Source organism: Siniperca chuatsi, linkage group LG16 (genome assembly GCF_020085105.1).
Source record: "Siniperca chuatsi isolate FFG_IHB_CAS linkage group LG16, ASM2008510v1, whole genome shotgun sequence".
NCBI lineage: Eukaryota > Metazoa > Chordata > Actinopteri > Centrarchiformes > Sinipercidae > Siniperca > Siniperca chuatsi.
This window is the reverse complement of record NC_058057.1, coordinates 9,011,894-9,030,019: the sequence shown is the minus strand read 5'-3', so window position 1 is coordinate 9,030,019 and position 18,126 is coordinate 9,011,894. Positions and strand designations below refer to the sequence as shown.

The window sequence follows — 18,126 nt, the reverse complement described above, 5'->3', positions numbered from 1 at the left end:
TCGGATGACTGTTGAGCATGTTGGCTCCTCTCCACATGAGTACAGGTGAATGTTAAATCACATCAGAGCCACTTTGCTGTGATTGATTAAGGGTGTAATGTGTCTAGTTCCTCAGTTGGCAGACAGGAGGCAGGTTTCACAATGCTCTTCCTCTGACCCAACAGGCGATGACAGCTGCCTTGGCTCTGATCTCAAACAGTGAGAAAAATGAATTCAAAGTTATAATCCGTAACATTTTCATCATATCAAACCCAATTTTTGATATTATTTATGGCTGGCATTTATTCTGTTAGACATAAAATCAGTTATCTCTCTATAGTAGTTTGCATTGTCAGTGGCGGAGTCTGCCATTCCCAAAATGGATTTGAACCCCGTTCAAATGGCAATCACAGGCATTTTGAAGAGGAAACATTTTTTCAAAGTGAGTTTCAATAATTCAGGGACTATTATTAGTGTAGTACTATTTTTAAGACATTCTTGTTACCACCAGTAACCACATGTGTGGCTAAATCAACCAGAACTGAAATCTTAAGGATTATAGCTTATTATACTATATTAAGTAAGTAAGTAATACATGTGACTGGAGACAAAGGTCATTTTCATAAAAGTGAGTAACTATTATTATTACATTTATTATTATTTCATGGCCTTGTACACTCTCCACTGAGATTCTAGCAAACAAAGGTGGTTTTAAGTTTTAAAATTGATTAACATAAGCAACTTACAGAACATTTGGTACAAGTAGTGTTCCTTTTGGATATCCCAATATAATTTAATTTCATTTGGCTTGGATTCTTTCTGGTTTCGAGATCCTCCAAGGCTATAATTTTTCTGATGCTGGTAAAAGACCAGCAATAAAACATAGCATGCAAGTCCAGAAAACTGCACTAATACAGGAAGGCGTAACTACAAACACAGCCGATTGAGGAAAACATAAATCATGTGCATGCCACAGTCTGAGCCCTATTCAGGCATGAGTGAAAGATGGCACTGTGCAGAGATTTGAGTGTCTGCTGGGCTGTGTAATGCCATGTTGATTATTTTTCCGAAACCCGGGAAAATAAAACTGTCAGACTGCATAAGTCATAATTAATTGTAATTAATGGAACCAGTTTTGTTCTAATCATCACATAAATCGCAGAGCCCATTACTGGTATAAAATGTCACTACTCACACTTCGTAATGGATGGCTTCTCTAAATACATTTTGGGCATTTAATCATCTATGTAAATGGGATGAATTACTCGGGAAGTGATTAAAATAAGGGAAATCTACTACGAGCAAACTATAACAATTACACAACTAATGGACATCGCACAATGTTGTAAAAAGTTTACGTTAAGCAGCTCTGAACTGAACTGAAAAAAGCTGACAGGGAGTAAACACTGTCTCGTTTCCAAATATGTAAATACCATAGAAAATTGTTTACTCAATAAGAAACACAGAGGGATACCAATTACACACTATATGAAATTTATTCCATTGGTAGTAATGTACAAGAATTATAAAGCTGGTTTGCTTTACATCTTACAGATTAGTTTATACTGCTGTACATATCTGTCATCAAATATGGGCTGTAACTGTGCTCACAAATACACAAACACAGTTGACAAAAACTCAAAAGGGGGGAAAGGTGGGGGACAAATGAGAAAAGGGTAAATATGAACAGCTCCTGTTGAGTTTCTGTTGGGTTTACTCTGTGTACATGTTAAAAAATAAAAATGAAATATCACCAAATATTACTATCCGCATCTGAAATGACATTTGCTGCACTATACAGAAAGATGTTTTCAGATGCAGATCTCACACATACTTAACTCATATTTAGCATGACATTGAATGCTCAACATATTCTGAATAGAGCCGAGTAAACAACAATGTGGGAAAAAAAAAAAAAAAAAGAATCTTTCACAATCTTTCACCTTCTCTCACACTGAAAGAAAATAAATCTGACAGACCATTCCTGACAGAGACATGAGTATATTAAAACATCTCTCTACCTCCCTGTTCTCCAACATGCTAGCAGCTGCCCTACATGGACTCTGTGCCCGGCCGCTCTCACTCCTTCCTGCGTTTCTTGTCGTGGTAGTCGTCCTTTGAGCGGCCACTGGTGGAAGGCCTCTTGGAGCCTCCGTGCTGCTTGGCCTCCTCCAAGAACTTGTCCAGGCCGAAGGGATCTTCCTCAAACTGGACTGGTCCGTCCCGCCTCTGCCCATGGTCGGCACCTGAGAACTCTTTGTCTGGAACAAACCTGAAGGTGGACAGGAAAAGAAGAAAAGATCATTACAGTGGGCAGCAAATTCATAGTTTGTCCCACTGATTTGGTGGTCACTGACAATCTTAATTTTTCCATTATGTTGTGCTTGTTTTTTGTCCTTCAGGTATCCTCAAAGCAGGAAAGAGGACAAAGTGTTGAAACTACAAGCTAACTGCTAGCAGGTTGCTTCTTGTTCAACAAATTTTCTACGAGAAGAAATACAGGGCTGGATCCAAAGTATCAGCGTATTCCATGGAACATATGTTTTTATGTCTTAGGGAATTTTCTTAAGTCAAAGATTTTCTTGTCTATGTTTTGCACAACGGTGTAACACCCTGCAGCCAGCCAAACATTCCTAGAGGACAATGACAAGCTGGTGACTAAACATATGGGACAGGCTATGCACGGCTAGTAGAGTGTGGCACTGCTGCCCCAAGGACAAGGGCTCCTGCTGGGACATCATGTGCACGCTTGCCTCGTGCCTCAAAATAAGGCCAGAATGACCTCAAAATGATTCAGCCTTTTATTGTTATTTTTTTATAATTATAACCGAGAAGGTTAAAACGTCAGCAGTCATGTTAGCAGCCTGATAAATATAACAGTCCTAAATTTGATTTTAGAAAAGTGAACTGTTTTCAAACCAGCAATGGTAAACATGAAGTTTGGGATGCACAGTGGACTGTGAAATAATTTTAGGGAATTTTTACCCATACGCCAGAAATATTATATTTCAACTTCAGTTTTTGAAATGAACTCTTTGGCTTCATTTGGTGAATGCCCTGTGACAATCACGATGAAAAACACAGCCAGTTAAGCAAATAATTTGAATAATGTAATTAAGTTATAGGGGTTACAAACTAATGTTTTCCCTCATTAATAGGTATGTAAATTCGATAAAAGGCTCACATCACATTTACTCCATTAATATGCAATTATACCAGAGGTTGCTAATAAATAAGGTAGGCACAAACTTTTCATTGTGTATTCTTGAGTAATGTCCACCATACAAAAATGAAAAATGAACCTAGTACTACACATATACACGTCTTATATGTGTGAACCATTTTGCTTTTTCAGAAACCACTGATTCAAAATCGTTTCTCTGCTCAGTGGTGTGTCATGTATGCAATTTTTTTTCATGACAAATGTGAACAGGGATGTAATAATGACAACATTTAAATAGCCAAATTAGTCAAATAAATATATGTTAAGAAAAACAAAGTAATCCATAGTACCTGTTGTTGTGCATGAGTGTGTCAAAGTCATCTGTGTAGGCGTCCTTGTCTATATTCTTGCTGGGCCGGTAGATGTTAGAAGCCATGTCTCTGCCGCCGCGGAACGGCTGGTCGTACACGTTGTATGTTTCGTCCTCACCACCGGCAAAACCACTATCCATACCCTGGACAGAGAGAGAGAGAGAGGAAGAGTGACTTTTAGAAAAATACACAAGTTGCACAACAAGGAAATCGCTAAATCTTTTGAGGGGAGTTTCTGCCTGCAAATAAATCTCTTAGCTGCCTTTTGCTTCCCTTTTGTACCCAAGAAAAAAACATTTGTAAAAAAGGATTATGAGGCGTGGCTTCCTTGTATTTGGGGATCGAATTACTCAAAAGACAAACCACTGGAGACTACCACTTCAGCCCAACACTGGAGGTGAAACTAACCTAAACTAACTTTTTTTTTTTTTTTTTTTTTACATGCAGACTGGAACAGATGTTTGAAAACCTGAACTCAAAGCAACTGTCTCTCTTACCTTGACATACTGCACGTCTATTTGGAAATGTTTCCTCATGTTGCAGAGCTGGGTATTCAGTCTTTACAGTACATTTCAATATTTTTGTCCAGTCAACACAAACTATTTAAGTCTATATTGATGTAATAAAGTAGGTATGATATATTCTAACCTTGCTCTGATTGAAGAGTCTCTGGTCGTACTGGGCCTCACTGGCGGAACGAGGGTTGGGCACACCCAGAGCAATGAGCTCGCTGATGTCCCTGTCCTGGTCTCTCTGCAGCTTCGACCTGGGACAGAGAACAAAATGAATATGACACACACACACATGAAAATATAGGAAAAATAACTGCTAGAAACTTGCTAGAAAGTAATAATATTACATTTCTACAAAGAAATTCAATATTTTTAGTGCTGTGTCATCAAAACTCTGAAGTCATGAGGGAATCGTAATTTCACGGTGTCGTGTTACACAATATACAATACGATACTGGCTACAATTTTATGTATGCCTATGAGATATAACATAAGGAAACTTCTAAAATCATATATTTTCAAAAAGTTGTAGGATTTTGCCATTAAAGCTTTAGTCTATGATGAAATATGTGTATGTAATAGAAAATGAAGTTCTTGGAGACTTAAACATCTTGACTGTCCTTCAGCAAACAGCCATCTCAAAGTTAAGTGAAAGGTAATTTTAAGATAACAAGGTTTCTGCTTTCTAACAGCTGGAATTGTGATTGTAATGAGGTCTCCTCTGAATTTCAATTCCTACACTCCTCCAGGGACCCACAGTTCTATCAATTGACAACCTGACAGTGCACACACACACACTTAACACACAAATACACACTGATCACGCATCCCACATGCACAAACAGTCTGTGGATCATTGCAGACAAGAACTACTGCCGGAGCACTCTGCTGGATCCTGCTGTGTTTGTTCAGTATTACTGCTGGCCCCATGAATGATTCAGCAGTGAGCAGTGCATCTGTGTGGCTGTGTGTGTATATGCAGAGAGGAGGGGTGGGTGAGTTCACATGCGGTGTGTTTAAAGTGCGTGTCCAGCACCTCTTATCGGGAGCAGCCCTGGAAATGTTCCTGTCGTGCTGTCTGTCTTTCCTTCTTTCATGGCGGATCTCGTCACGCTCCCTGGCCTCGCCGTCCTCGCCGCCTGCTGCGTGAGACGGTGGGGAGAGATGGACGGATGGAAGGAAAGAGGGTGCAAAGAAACAAAAAGGACATTTTTTTTAAAGAAATAAAACCACATGAGGATAGGAGTGGGAGACAGATGACGTGAAATGGTGCAGTGAAAGTGCAGAGGTGAAAAGAAATGTGGGGATAGAGAGGGAGAGAGACATGAGAAGACAGGTGAGAAAAAGTGGAGGTGGGTTATGGATGATGTTAGGGATAATGGAAAAGAAATACATAGTATAGGAATGAAAGAAATGTGAGGCAGGGGATTGATACACAGCAGGTGAGGGAAGATTAAGTGAAGAGAAACTTGCAGGACAGAAACACAGATGACAGATGGTGGCATTTATAACAAAAATGTTAATTCTGATTTTGCATTCTGATTCAATGTGATGTGATGTATCTAAATGGGCATTCAACAAGTATGTACAAAAACAGGACATGCAACATTGATTTTTCTTCTCAAAATATGTGAATTATCAGTAGGGAAGCGAAAACATCATTTCACAGCTTACTGGTCCAGTCAAAACTGGCAGAGTGAAAAATGTTGTCATCACTTATGCCACTCGTGTTCCAGATTTGGAACTGGCAACAGCACTGTCAACAGAGTCTGCTCCACTCACTCAGAAAACCACACACACAACACACAAACTAGTCATATATGCTTAAAAATAATAAACTTTTTGCCCTTATTTTCAGGACTCACCTTTGTCCCCATGACTTTTGATTCCTGCCCTGCGGTCTCGAGCCATTTGGGCCAGTTCCCTCAGTTTCTCCTCCTTCTTTTCCTTCTCCTTCTGGGCCATCTTCTTCTCCACCTGGGCTCTCATCTCCACTGCCTCTCTGGCCTATGGAAACAATCAGCATTTCAATATGTCATTTAAATATGGGTAAAAAAAAAAATAGGTACATATTTTAGACAATGCAACTATTCTGAACCACGTATGGATCAGGGACAATGGTGGCGTACCTTTCTATCAGCAATGTAGAGTGCCTCGGCCAGCTTGGCAAAGTTTTCATTGATGTGAACTGTTTGCAACCCCCTACCATCAGCAGCCAGACGTTTGTCAAGAGGAATGGTGTAGCCCTGAAAGATAGAGAGAAAGAATTGAGAAGAGGAGAAAGAAAAGGCAGTAGGGCAAAGAAACTGGAAATACCATGACAAGCTCTGGAGCCCTAAAAATCAATGTGTGTGTGCAGTGTATCAAAAACCAAACAAACAAGCCTAGGGAAAAAAAAAACATATGTCTGTATGACATACTCACAACGTGTTTGACATTTAGAGATACAAAAAAGCCAAGTGTTCCAACTAATTCTGGTGTCACATTACCTTAGCGTTTTTCCAGTTGGAGATGCATGGAGGAATCTTCCACTCCTGCTGCTCCTTAACTGTCATCTACAACAAAAGGGAGAAACTGTCAAACATACTATCTTTTGGACAATGCAAGCAACTTAATTTTGATTTGTCAATCTAGCATGAAAGTACTGAAAAGCATAATGTTTCCAACATTTCAGCCAACTGTACCTTTCTGCTTGGGGAATGCATGACAGGGGCAGGGGGAGAGGGAGGCCCTCGAGGAATCTTCTTGTTGATCCTGAAACATACAATTGTACCCATCAAAGTTCTTCATCATTTTCATCAGACTGAGGGGGTAGGGAAAATACAAGTATTGAAAAGCCAGTAGTCAAACAGTACCTGGTTTCAACAGGAAAAATAGTTTATTTTATATATATATATATATATATATATATATATATATATATATATATATATATATATATATATATGCTCAGGGAATGTCTCAGGCAATGGGGAACAGAGGAAGACGTGCTGGAGGAAGGACCATCATGGGAGGACAAACCCCTACACGGGATGTACCACCGGAACATAACTGAAGTGGCTGATATCAAGAAGTCCTACCAATGGCTAGAGTGGGCTGGATTGAAGGACAGCACAGAGGCACTCATCATGGCTGCACAGGAGCAGGTCCTGAACACCAGAGCAATAGAGGCCCAGATCTACCACACCAGACAAGACCCAAGGTGTAGGCTGTGCAAAGAAGCCCCTGAGACAATCCAGCACATAACTGCAGGGTGTAAGATGCTGGCAGGAAAAGCATACATGGAGCGCCATAACCAAGTAGCTGGCATAGTGTACAGGAACATCTGCACTGAGTATGGACTGGAAACCCCGAGGTCAAAGTGGGAAACACCTCCAAAGGTGGTAGAGAATGACCGAGCCAAGATCCTGTGGGACTTCCAGATCCAGACTGACAGAATGGTAATGGCGAACCAGCCTGACATCGTGGTGGTTGACAAACAGCAGAGGAAAGCCGTTGTGGTTGACGTGGCAATACCAAGCGATGGCAACATCAGGAAAAAGGAACATGAGAAATTAGAGAAGTACCAAGGGCTCAGAGAAGAGCTGGAGAAGGCCTGGAAGGTGAAGGCAACAGTGGTACCCGTGGTCATCGGAGCACTCGGAGCAGTGACCCCCATACTGGAGGAGTGGCTACAGCAGATCCCTGGAAGAACACCAGACATCTCGGTCCAGAAGAGTGCAGTACTGGGAACAGCAAAGATACTGCGCAGAACCCTCAAGCTCCCAGGCCTCTGGTAGAGGACCCGAGCTCGAAGGACGAGACCACCCGCGGAGGGTGAAGGACAAAGTTTTTTTTTTTGTTTTTTTTTATATATCATATATACTATATATTATATTGCTGAATTACTGCTCCCCTATGAGCAAGAGCACAGCCTCAGATCCTCACACAGGGCTCTGCTGGCTGTTCTTAAGTCCTGGCTCAAAACTAAAGGTGACTGGGCCCCTCAGCTCTGGAACTTGCTGCCTGAAGATCTGAGGCTGCAGAATCAGTGACATCTTTTAAATCACTTCTCAAAATGTATCTTAAAAAAATAAATTAAAACAAGCTTTTTATTAATGCTAGCACACAGTTTTATTTCTAACATGTCTTTTGTTTGTTTTGTCTGTTTTATTATTCAGATTTTATTTGACTCATTGCAGTCCTAAAATGTTTTAATGCTCGTTCAACCATGAAGAAATGTAATACCGACTTTATGAATTAAAATGGCTGATCAACTGTGTCCAAAACAGCCCCAAACAGATTAATTCTATTAATTACATTAATACCCTGTATAATCTAAATATGTCAAACCAGTCTTTACACATGGCTTCAAGTTACTGTGTTGGACACATTTTACTTACTTGAAACGTGGAGGCTCCATCGGATCTTTCTGCATTTCAACCATGCGGATCACCCTCTGTTTGGCCCCTGAGTTAAAAGCCACTCCCTGCTGGGACGGGGTGTATCTTGGGGAGAGACAGAGAGGAAGAAATGTGTCACCACGCATAAAACTTTTGCCTTCACCCAAATACACCAATACAGGCGTTAATTTAAATTAATAAATAGTATGTACTTAAGTGTTTCATAACATTGTATGTCATAACTGGGAATCTTTCTCATCACTACCTTCAATCCCACATCAATGTAGCATTATATGAACTCACAGTCGTGAAACAATCCTACTCCCTCTACTGACTTCATGTGTTCTAAAATGGTGTTTGTTAAAACTCTTATACATACCTGATGTACTGTGCAGGAGCTTGTTTGTCTGCAGCTCTTACAGGCATTGCAGCAGCGATCTTTTGAGACACCTGCTTGTCCAGGGCAGCACGGGTCTTCTCCGTCAGCTACAGGGACACAACAACAACCGTCTTTAGACGTAAACTGCTTACCAGATTTATCGAATTCTAACTCAGTAAAGTATAAACTGAATAAAGGGTTGTCAAAACCAGTGTATTTCTGATTATAGTGAGAAAATGTTAACATTTTCACTCTAAATTTACATAATTTTACTAAATTACAAAATCAAATAGTTGATCACATAGTAACATCAGCTTTATTTTTGCAGTGACCAGTGGATAAAATTAATACACTGAATGCTCTCCTTGGATAAATGGTGTAAAGAATGTTGTATGATCTGTAAGTAGTCAAATCTACAGTCCCATGAAGAACTTCATCTGATGGCAGCCTGCCTGTAAATCAGTTTTGTCCCATACATACACATTGCAGCATAACTTACCTCTTTTACAGCCTCCTCATCAGGCTTCTGGAGTTCTGGAGTGTCTTCATTCAGAACTTCCTTTGGAAGAAGGTCTGTGTACTTACTGAAGATCACCTGCAACAGTGAAAGACGAGAAATGCTGAAATGCTTAGAAATAACTAACTAATCACATCAGGAAATGCTATGCACAATGGCAATGGATTGTTTTGACAATGTGTATCATAATACGATGTTTTCTGTGTATACTGCAAATGAAAGGGGACATATAAAATATTTGCATCATCACTGATTTTGTTTTAAGATATTGTCAGCGTAGGTGATTAACAATAAGATTGCAACTCTGGCACTGAAACCAAGCTGGATTTTGTCAAGCCTACTAGATTCAATGGCAAGTGTTGTATGAAGCTGACTAAGACTGAGACCTGTGAGCAACTATTATAATAATTTACTGTTAATAGAAAGATGTGTCCAGGGGTCTCTCATCTTAATGTGATTTACCAAACTTACCATTTTAGCCATTTTAAGGTGTGTCCACTCATTGTCCTTTTGACCTAAACTACCATCTTCAGACAGAATTTGACCAGTCTTGTAATTTAATCTATGCTTCATATTTTTCAAGTTATGCATGGATACATTTTTAAATGAGTGTGGAAAGCATCCTTGCTGAAACAGTCATTTGACTTTATACCTTATCCTTGCCCTGTCCTTGTCTGGCGATGGCGTCATATTTGATCTTTCCTTCAGCATCAACCTGCACTGCCAAGGCATTGGATGTCTTCTTCTTCCTACCCATCTCCAGAGGAAACTGGGCCACATGGATCTCTGGGAAAGCTCCTCCATCTCCAAAGTCCTACAGAAACACAGATTTCACAGCAAAAATTAGAAGATGGACTTGATGGACTGAAAATCCCCCAGCCACTACCAAACAAATGAGAAAACCCGTCCCAACAGTTTTATCATGTTTGAGATAACTATCTACTGAGAAAATAAACGGATTTACCTCAAGTGAGCGAGGCACCCAGCCTTTTCTGTGTCCATAAGGAGGGGGCTCTCTGCGGGACGAAACCAGGGCGGTAGAATAGGACTTTTGGGCCCGGAGCCTCTCCTCTGCCTCCAGCTGGTCCTGAGACAGCTGGGTTGGCGCCGGTAAAAAGCTGGACACAAAACAATACGTGTTTAAGTCTCATTGTTTTGTATAGTAGCTCAACTGCTGTAAGCCCTAGCTAGCGTTAGCCGACAGCGACACCCATTAATACCTTTCCGCAGCTGCGTTATTTTAAAAAGTGTTAAAACTGCTAGCCAGCAAGCTAACAGTCAGGCTACATATCGTTACACTTTTCAGTGACCAAACTGATGCATGTAGCTAGCACACGACAAGTTGATACACTTATGTTGTGGCCATGGCTGCGTGCTGCTAAGCTAGCTAGCTAATGCCAAATGTTTAGCTTTCAGCTAGCTGGCGTTAGCTGATTCCATTAGCTTCGATTAAAACAAGGAAACGTTAGCGGGCAGACCAACAACATCAATGTGAAATATTAAAGGTAATCTATACATCGTACACCATGACGTGGAAACGACATATGATACTATTTCATGAATTAAAAACACAAAAGGCCTGGTCGCGGTACTCACCTCGTCAAAGACATGTTCCCCTTTCTTCCTTAGCGATGAACTGGGCATGCGCGGTGTGAGAATAGAATCGATTTTGCTTGACCTTTTTCTGAAACTTTATGTGTATTCTAAATAGTTTTGCTGTGTAAGATATTCGTCGTCTTGGGATTATTTTTCTATTTTGTTTTCTTTTATAAATGTAATATTCAACAACATGAAATTTAGCTTTGGCAATGTAACATCAAAGTGTATGCCAATAAATCTTATTTGAGTGAGAGAGAGAATATAATCCAATAGAATAGACAATATGGTTTTAGGGCCACCATCATACTGGTAAAATAATGTAATTTCCCACCAACAAAATAGAAACTATCACAAACTTCTAGACCAACTTGACCCAATATAGGTCAAGATCTAAAGTGAGTTTTTTGTGGGTTTCCACCATATAGTGGTACATAATGTACCTGTGGGGGAATGTCACATCTCTTCAAGAAACGGGGAAATGCAGCTATTATAGTCAGGAGAAGTTTTAGCCTCTCACGACAAGCTTAAAAGTAATTTAACAAAGCAGTTTGAATTTCTCTGCATTTTCTCTCCAAAATAATAAATCCTGTATTGACATAGTTTCTTATGAATGAAGCCTTGCCTGTATACACTGTAGTCATCTAATATGAGGTTTTGCATAAACTTAACACACTTCATAAATGCTGACTTTACTAATAGAATATTATATACATACATACATACATAATAAGTATGTACATATATACATATATGTCTATGTATATGTTAGCTAGCCAGAGCAGACATATGTCTCTCAAATTGTGGTGTGTTGTAAAAAGGTTTTGGAAATGTAAGAATGAGTTGTTTTTTATTTATAGTCCTTTTTGCTGTTGCTTTATTTCTAAATACTGAAAATGTCCATATATAAGCTATGACGACATTGTAGCAATTTAGTTTTCCCCCCTGTGCACTGCACACATCCTCCAAACCCGTCTATGGTTTACAACACCTGAATTCCTTCTTATTGTAGATAGTTTTTAAAGGCGAATGGGCCATAGCTTCGTCTATTCTCAGGGTTACTGATAAGCACTTGGTTGATAGCAGTACTCCACACCAGGGTTACTCCTGTAGTGCAAACATTAGATTTTTCTGGGGTTGTTGGCACTAACTGATTCTACCTGGTTCTACGTACAGAGCAGTGAGGCAGCATAAGCAGGAAGGACAGCTGACATTATCCTCTGGAAAACCTTAAGCCGTTCCAGCACCAGTTGCCAGTAAGGCATATACTGTATGTTTCGCTTGGAATGCAATAGGAGAATTATGTAATATCGTCATAATAGACCCTCCTGGTGTGACGAATGTGATGAATATCTTGACTCAGGCACTCCTGCCATAATGATCAGCGATAAAAGTGACATCCCTGCTGTGAATGACTGGCACTTGTTGGTCTTCCTCATTTTGCTGTGTCTGACTCACTTTCTTTCTTTCAGCGCCAATGCTTTTATCTGGGTGTCTGCATCTTTTCCATCTCCCCATCTCCTCTGTCTCTGTTCTCTTCCCATCTTTCTTCCTTCCTCTCCCTCTCTGTTTCTCGGAGGAGGAGGCAGTCTGTCAGTCTCTCAGCAGAGACGTAGTTTATTAATGTGACACAGGGTAAAAGGACACGTCAAAGGAGATCAATCACCAGGCTGTGGCACGGGACAAGAAAGCTTTTAATAAACCCAATCATCTGGGTGCTTCTCTTTTCGACCGTGCCTGGCATTTGGCATTGAGGAGCTCTATACCATTCTGTCTGCCAATCCCTGGACTTGCTGCAGGATGGCTGATGGAGTGGAGTTCAACCACTCAGCTGACTCACCCTCCAGGGAGTTTATAAGCAGTGCTTTAGATTTTTGAGTGTTTTCTTGAGGGTGGTGGGAGATGTTTAAATTCAAATTTTGGGTGGAACATTTTTTAACAATAGTTATGTCACATACCTCAAACAGCAGCACATTGATTCAATTTCCTTGAATTCCTCTGAATTAAATATATAACCTGTGAAAAAAGACACAGGTTCTAATTCTCTTTTGACTAAGAAGCAGCATTTGGTGGAATACTATATACTATATACTCATCAGTTTAAGGTCAGACCATAACAACAAGCAAAACAATTTTCATTGTCTTCATCATGCAGCCAGATTAACAATGGGAGGGGGCATCCACGTGCTGCCAGCTGTGTTGCTTAAGTTGGAGTTGTGGCAGAGGGCTTTGACGCGAGCCGACATGGAGGTAGCAGTGCTACTGGCTACGTTAACGCTCCCAGTAATAGAAGGGTGTGGGGCTGAGTAAGGCAACACATACTCTGCGGTACCTCATTGCCATCACATGCCCCATCTTCAGTGTCGCTGTAGGGTACAGAGGGACCAGCAAAATCGACAGACACGTAAGTAGTCATCATTCACCCTTTAAACTGATTGTTACAAATTGTAAATAGGCCTACTTCATGCAGACAGAGCCGTTTAATGAGGCTCCAACGGCTTGACACCTCATGCTCGCAGACTATGATTGGGTTGAGCCAGCCAGGTAAGTTCTTCATTTACTAGGTCTCCAGCTACTAGTATTTTAGCAGGGAAAGCTTGTTAGAGGGCTCAGCCTCCAGAATTTTTCTCCTGACTGGGAATGGTTACCAGTGTCTGTGATGTCCAACCTCCGCCTGTAGCAAAACTTTGCATACATGTCATGTGCAGTAGATCCTGATCCCCAACCCCCCACATTATAGCACTTGTTTGCTTTCTTCTGGTTGGTTGTAAATCCTCTGTTACATGAAGCATCAAATGGACTAGAGCTCTGTCCGCTTCCGGAACCAGACAATAGGTAAAAGCAAGCGCTGTATTTGCACTTTTTGAAGAGATAAGAGGAATATGAAGAAGCTGAATAATATCATGCAAAATGACGGAACCTCCTGGGATTCAGCACAACAGAGAAATGAAAATAAGCATTTTTCAGGTCTGTTTTAGTGAACCAAATTAAACCTGAACTAATCTAAAGGTCTCTGCAGTAATTCCTGAAAATAACTGCTGATAACATTTATTGTTATTTCCTTGTGAGAGACTGTATGTGATTGCCCTTACAAATGTGAATTGTACACAGTGAACTGAGCAAAAAAAAAAAAGACTATTTTGTAAGGACAGCTCTATATGGTTGAATAAGCTCATCTAGGGCTGAGCAATATATTGACATTTTCTTTTATCATCTATAATTCTTATCATACTGTAGATCTTTTTGAAAAAGTGTAAATCAAGACACACAACCCTGATATTAAAAATAAAAAGTTTGATTGATTATATTAGTTTGATTATTAAGTCACATTTCTTCCAGAATAACCACTGATATAATGAAAAATTACAATTTGACCCATTATATTTTACGCATGTGATTTTCCTTACCTAAATATATGGTGATATATACTTTTCCAAATCACTGAGAATTAAAAAAAAATCATGATTAGTTGAATATTGTATGTACACACACATTTTCAGGGCATTTGTCTAGCATCTACAACCCTGTTAGAATGCAATGCCTCATTTATTAGTATGACTGTACTATTATCTTTGTATCGCAATTTTCATTTGAAGGAAAAAAAGATTACAAAAAGAACACAAAGTTACTGTCTTTTCAGCATCTTGTGTTCCCTGCCCACCTCAGACGCTGATGTTTTCCACTAAAATCAGTCAAAAGGTAAACACTGAGACACAGGGAGCGCTTGTAAACTCATCAGTTGCTTGAGCTGTGGGAGTCAAAATAAAGTTTTTCTTCCTCTCCCTGGCTCTTGTAGTGGGAGTTTGTTCTCAAAGCTGAGCTCCTCCCTGTCGGAAATGATTCATGTTACAATTATTACAGGTAAATACTGGGAGGAGAACGGGAAGAAGACGGGAAAAGGAGAGAGAGAGAGAGAAAGCAAGAACCTTGTGGTTGCTCATTGGGGGGGGATGAAAAATGTAAACAACTCAAAGTGGGTCAGCAGCCTGCCAGTTCCCAGTCTGGTGGATGCGCACGCACAGACACACACACAAACATTCGCATGCATGCATAATATGTACGCACACACACAAACTGAGGTACTCGAGAGGACGTTTACTGCATGAGGCACAGCATGTTTGACAAAGTGAAGCAATGCTATAGTGGCACTTTGCTTATTCATTGTTGCACTGCAGCCCTCCACCTAATATAACAATCTCACATAGCTTCCTTACCATGTGTCACCTTAGATTATAGATGGCAGGAAGATGGTCTTAGATTAGTTTAAGTCTATTTCCATCCACTCTTTACCTGTCAAATGTGGTTACACAGTGAATGTCGTTGCTGTTCCCCTCTGCAGCTGTTTTGATGAAGGGACTCAGTTTGAATTACATGGATGTGTGTTCCTGTATATTGGGCAAAACATCATTCGTAAATCCGGGAGACAGGTATGGAGAGCTACTGTGTGTGCTGGCTGGTTATCCCTGACTGGTCATTAGTGCGTAATGTTCACAGACTGTCTTTCTCTGTATATCTATATATTTCTCGGTTACATTGCTGTTGGGATTTTTGTTGAGTGTATGTGATTGAAAAATCCTCAGACTGTGAAAAAAGGAGGAAGAAAATAGAGAAAGCGAAAAGAAGATGGATACAAAGATGACATAACAGACAGGTTAAGAGAAGCAGAGGCAGACTGAGAGAAACTCTAAGTTGTTTTAATGGCTGCTAAATTCTCCTTAACCTTTACCACTGACCTTAACCCAGTGTTGTTGAAGCCGGGGGCCATGCTATCTGGCCTTCCCAGAGTGGAGTCACTCCTGCTCAGTGCTTCTCTTTGCCAGCATCCGGATGGAGTCCAGAGAAAGACAGGGCCAAACAAGGTCAGCAGAGGGCTTGCACAGCTTATGAGGGCAAAATAAACTGCAGGCACTGCCAGTGGAGCCTTTAATCTAATGCAAGGGGAGCAGCTAGGGAGCCCACAGAAGGGGGTGTTGGTCATGACACACTGTTAGGTAAAAATAGTTACTCTTCATCTTTGTGTACCAGTATTTTGTCATTCTGATTTGAGCTATTTTATTAGAAACATGCCTACATTTGTCTTCTGGACATAATTAGGTCATCGGAATGGATGATTATGTCTGCAGCCGAAGTGATGATTCAGTGTTTATGACCATGTAGTTTACGCAGTGATGCAAACAGCATAAACACATTTACACATCTTAAGGTTGTGAATCATGTGTTAAACACTTTCTTTTATCTAGATGTAATGGCTAGACTGAACAATTTATTAGCTAAATTGAATAGAATGCATGGTTGTTTAATTGCATGTTGCCCTTTTTAATAAATTAAAGGATGAGTACGTGATATAGCAATGTGTACCCAGTACCCAGTGTACCCATCGGCTTATTATATGATGAATGAACCATGTCATGTACATCAGATGCAGTGTGGTCTTCAGTTCATATAGCCACCACTAGATGGCAGCACCACTCAATGCTGGGTTGACAGTCTTGCACACACACACACACACACACACACACACACACACACATTCACACACAAATCCAAGCACATTCACTTTCACAAGTGACAACAAAGATGCTTGCAGGTGTTTCCACGACTCTGAGCTCTACTACACTGCATCTGTTTTGCATGAGAAAGAGACAGGCATTGAAATGGCGAGATGATGCTGTAGCTTTCCAGGCGACTGTATGTTTTTTTCTATGTGAGTGTGCTAGTGCGCAGTTCTGTGTGAATGTCAGAGAAAGCATTAGCAGAGAGTGAGAGAGAGGGAGCCAGCAGCAGCCAGTCAGGGCCTCTTTACATCAGCATCAGGGTTATCTGAGATAGGCTACTATTCCCCCTTCTGTATTTGGACTTTTTCCAACTTGCGCAGTGCACATCCCAGTCAGGGTGCTAGGAGGGAGGTGGACTCCCATCAGCAGTCCCATCATCGGCCTCCCAATTTGGAGGAGAAGTCATTAATTTCCTAATAGACGCAAAATTGCTTTGTCATTCGGAGAGAGCTTGTTGTGGAGAGGGCAAACGAGAGCTAATTAAAATGCTCTCAGCACACATTGACAGCCTTTTTCCGCAATTACTCAACCTGCAGCGTGTGTTCAAATAAACAAGGAAGCGGAGTTGCTCTGAGATAAACCCCATTTCATGCTGCGTTCATGCCTTCGCACACGTAGCGCTGGTGCTCGGCGCCTCGGCGCTGATGTGACCTTGAGAAGGGGAAAGGGAGATAGAGGCGGTGCTGGTAGGAGCAGCAGCGCACAGGGCTAATCTCCAGAGCATGTCGCTCGATGAAGAGCGCTGATAGTGAGCAGCAGCAGCAGCGTCTACAGCAGTGCAGATATGTATCGCTCCAGATTTGAGACAGAGCCCTCGAAGTGAAGCAAAGGATTTGAAAGGCAAGTTTAAGCGTCCGTGGTTCAGCCTCATTTTCTGCTCCGTTTTATGTTCAGTAAAGGTATCACAATTCAGTACGAGAAAAAAAGGGAAAGAAAATCAGGTGATGCGGTACTTGGGGCTCACAGGGCACTAACTTGTAGGATCTGTTGTAGAAAACGTATCACTTGGAACTCAGTGTACACAACAAAGCAGGAAAAAGAGCAGCACAGTGCATCTGCTGTTGGTTTTGTAACAATAATCCAAGCAATCAGAGAATTATGTTTCTGAGTGTGTAACTTGAGACAGAATCTAGTATGGTGTGTGTGTATGTGGTGGGGTGCATGATTCCTCTATGTGTGTCAGTGGACATAGTTGCACACAAATCTGTTCACAGACACACACACACACACACACACACAGCTGTATATGGGACATATTCCTGTCACAGTTGGGGAACTGCCAGGACAGCTGCGCCCTCCAACCACTGTCTGATTGATTTGTTGGAGCAACGTTGGCCCCTGTGCTTTCATCTTTATGCATGGAGGTTCCCCGAGGCGGTCCACCCCCAAATTTTACGCACTTCCATTCCATCTACATTTCCTCTGTTCACCCCCTTCTACCCATGCTCCCTCAACCCTACCCTTAACTACCCCACCACAGGCAGCCACAGTGTTCTGAAATGGACCTCATTATCAGAATAAGTGCCAGCGAGGTTCACCTAGGGACGGCTGTATTTTCCACAGCAACCACATGACATGTTTCGGTAGCGGCTGGTGCGATGGGGCCACTCCGCCCTAACTGCTTTCGACAGGTAAAGGAGACGGGAGTTAGGATGTGCAGCTGTGCCCCACA

At 41.2% G+C, this 18,126-nt stretch overlaps 1 protein-coding gene across 2 annotated transcripts; it reads right to left on the bottom strand.

Annotated features, from left to right (window-relative positions):
• Positions 1 to 1,456: 1,456 nt before the first annotated feature.
• snw1 (SNW domain containing 1) lies at positions 1,457 to 11,053 on the bottom strand. Of its 2 annotated transcripts, none has more exons than XM_044169615.1 (14): positions 10,900 to 11,053; positions 10,268 to 10,421; positions 9,956 to 10,117; positions 9,286 to 9,381; positions 8,787 to 8,893; positions 8,408 to 8,512; positions 6,710 to 6,779; positions 6,515 to 6,580; positions 6,155 to 6,271; positions 5,891 to 6,032; positions 5,062 to 5,167; positions 4,162 to 4,279; positions 3,493 to 3,656; positions 1,457 to 2,251 (listed from the first exon to the last, which is right to left on the bottom strand). In XM_044169615.1, the coding sequence occupies exons 1-14, from the start codon at positions 10,911 to 10,913 to the stop codon at positions 2,059 to 2,061; spliced, it is 1,614 nt and encodes a 537-aa protein (XP_044025550.1). In that variant the 5' UTR covers positions 10,914 to 11,053; the 3' UTR covers positions 1,457 to 2,058. The 2 variants fall into 2 exon arrangements, with proteins under 2 accessions (XP_044025550.1, XP_044025551.1); XM_044169616.1 differs by having other exon boundaries at positions 5,062 to 5,164.
• Positions 11,054 to 18,126: the final 7,073 nt, after the last annotated feature.

What these genes read in the sequence shown, in the direction of transcription:
- snw1 (XM_044169615.1), bottom strand. An exon ending in CAAAAGTCATGGGGACAAAG is followed by an intron (nt 5,168 to 5,890) that starts GTGAGTCCTGAA and finishes CGTCTCACGCAG; the next exon opens with CAGGCGGCGAGGACGGCGAG. An exon ending in ACACTCATGCACAACAACAG is followed by an intron (nt 2,252 to 3,492) that starts GTACTATGGATT and finishes GTCCACCTTCAG; the next exon opens with GTTTGTTCCAGACAAAGAGT.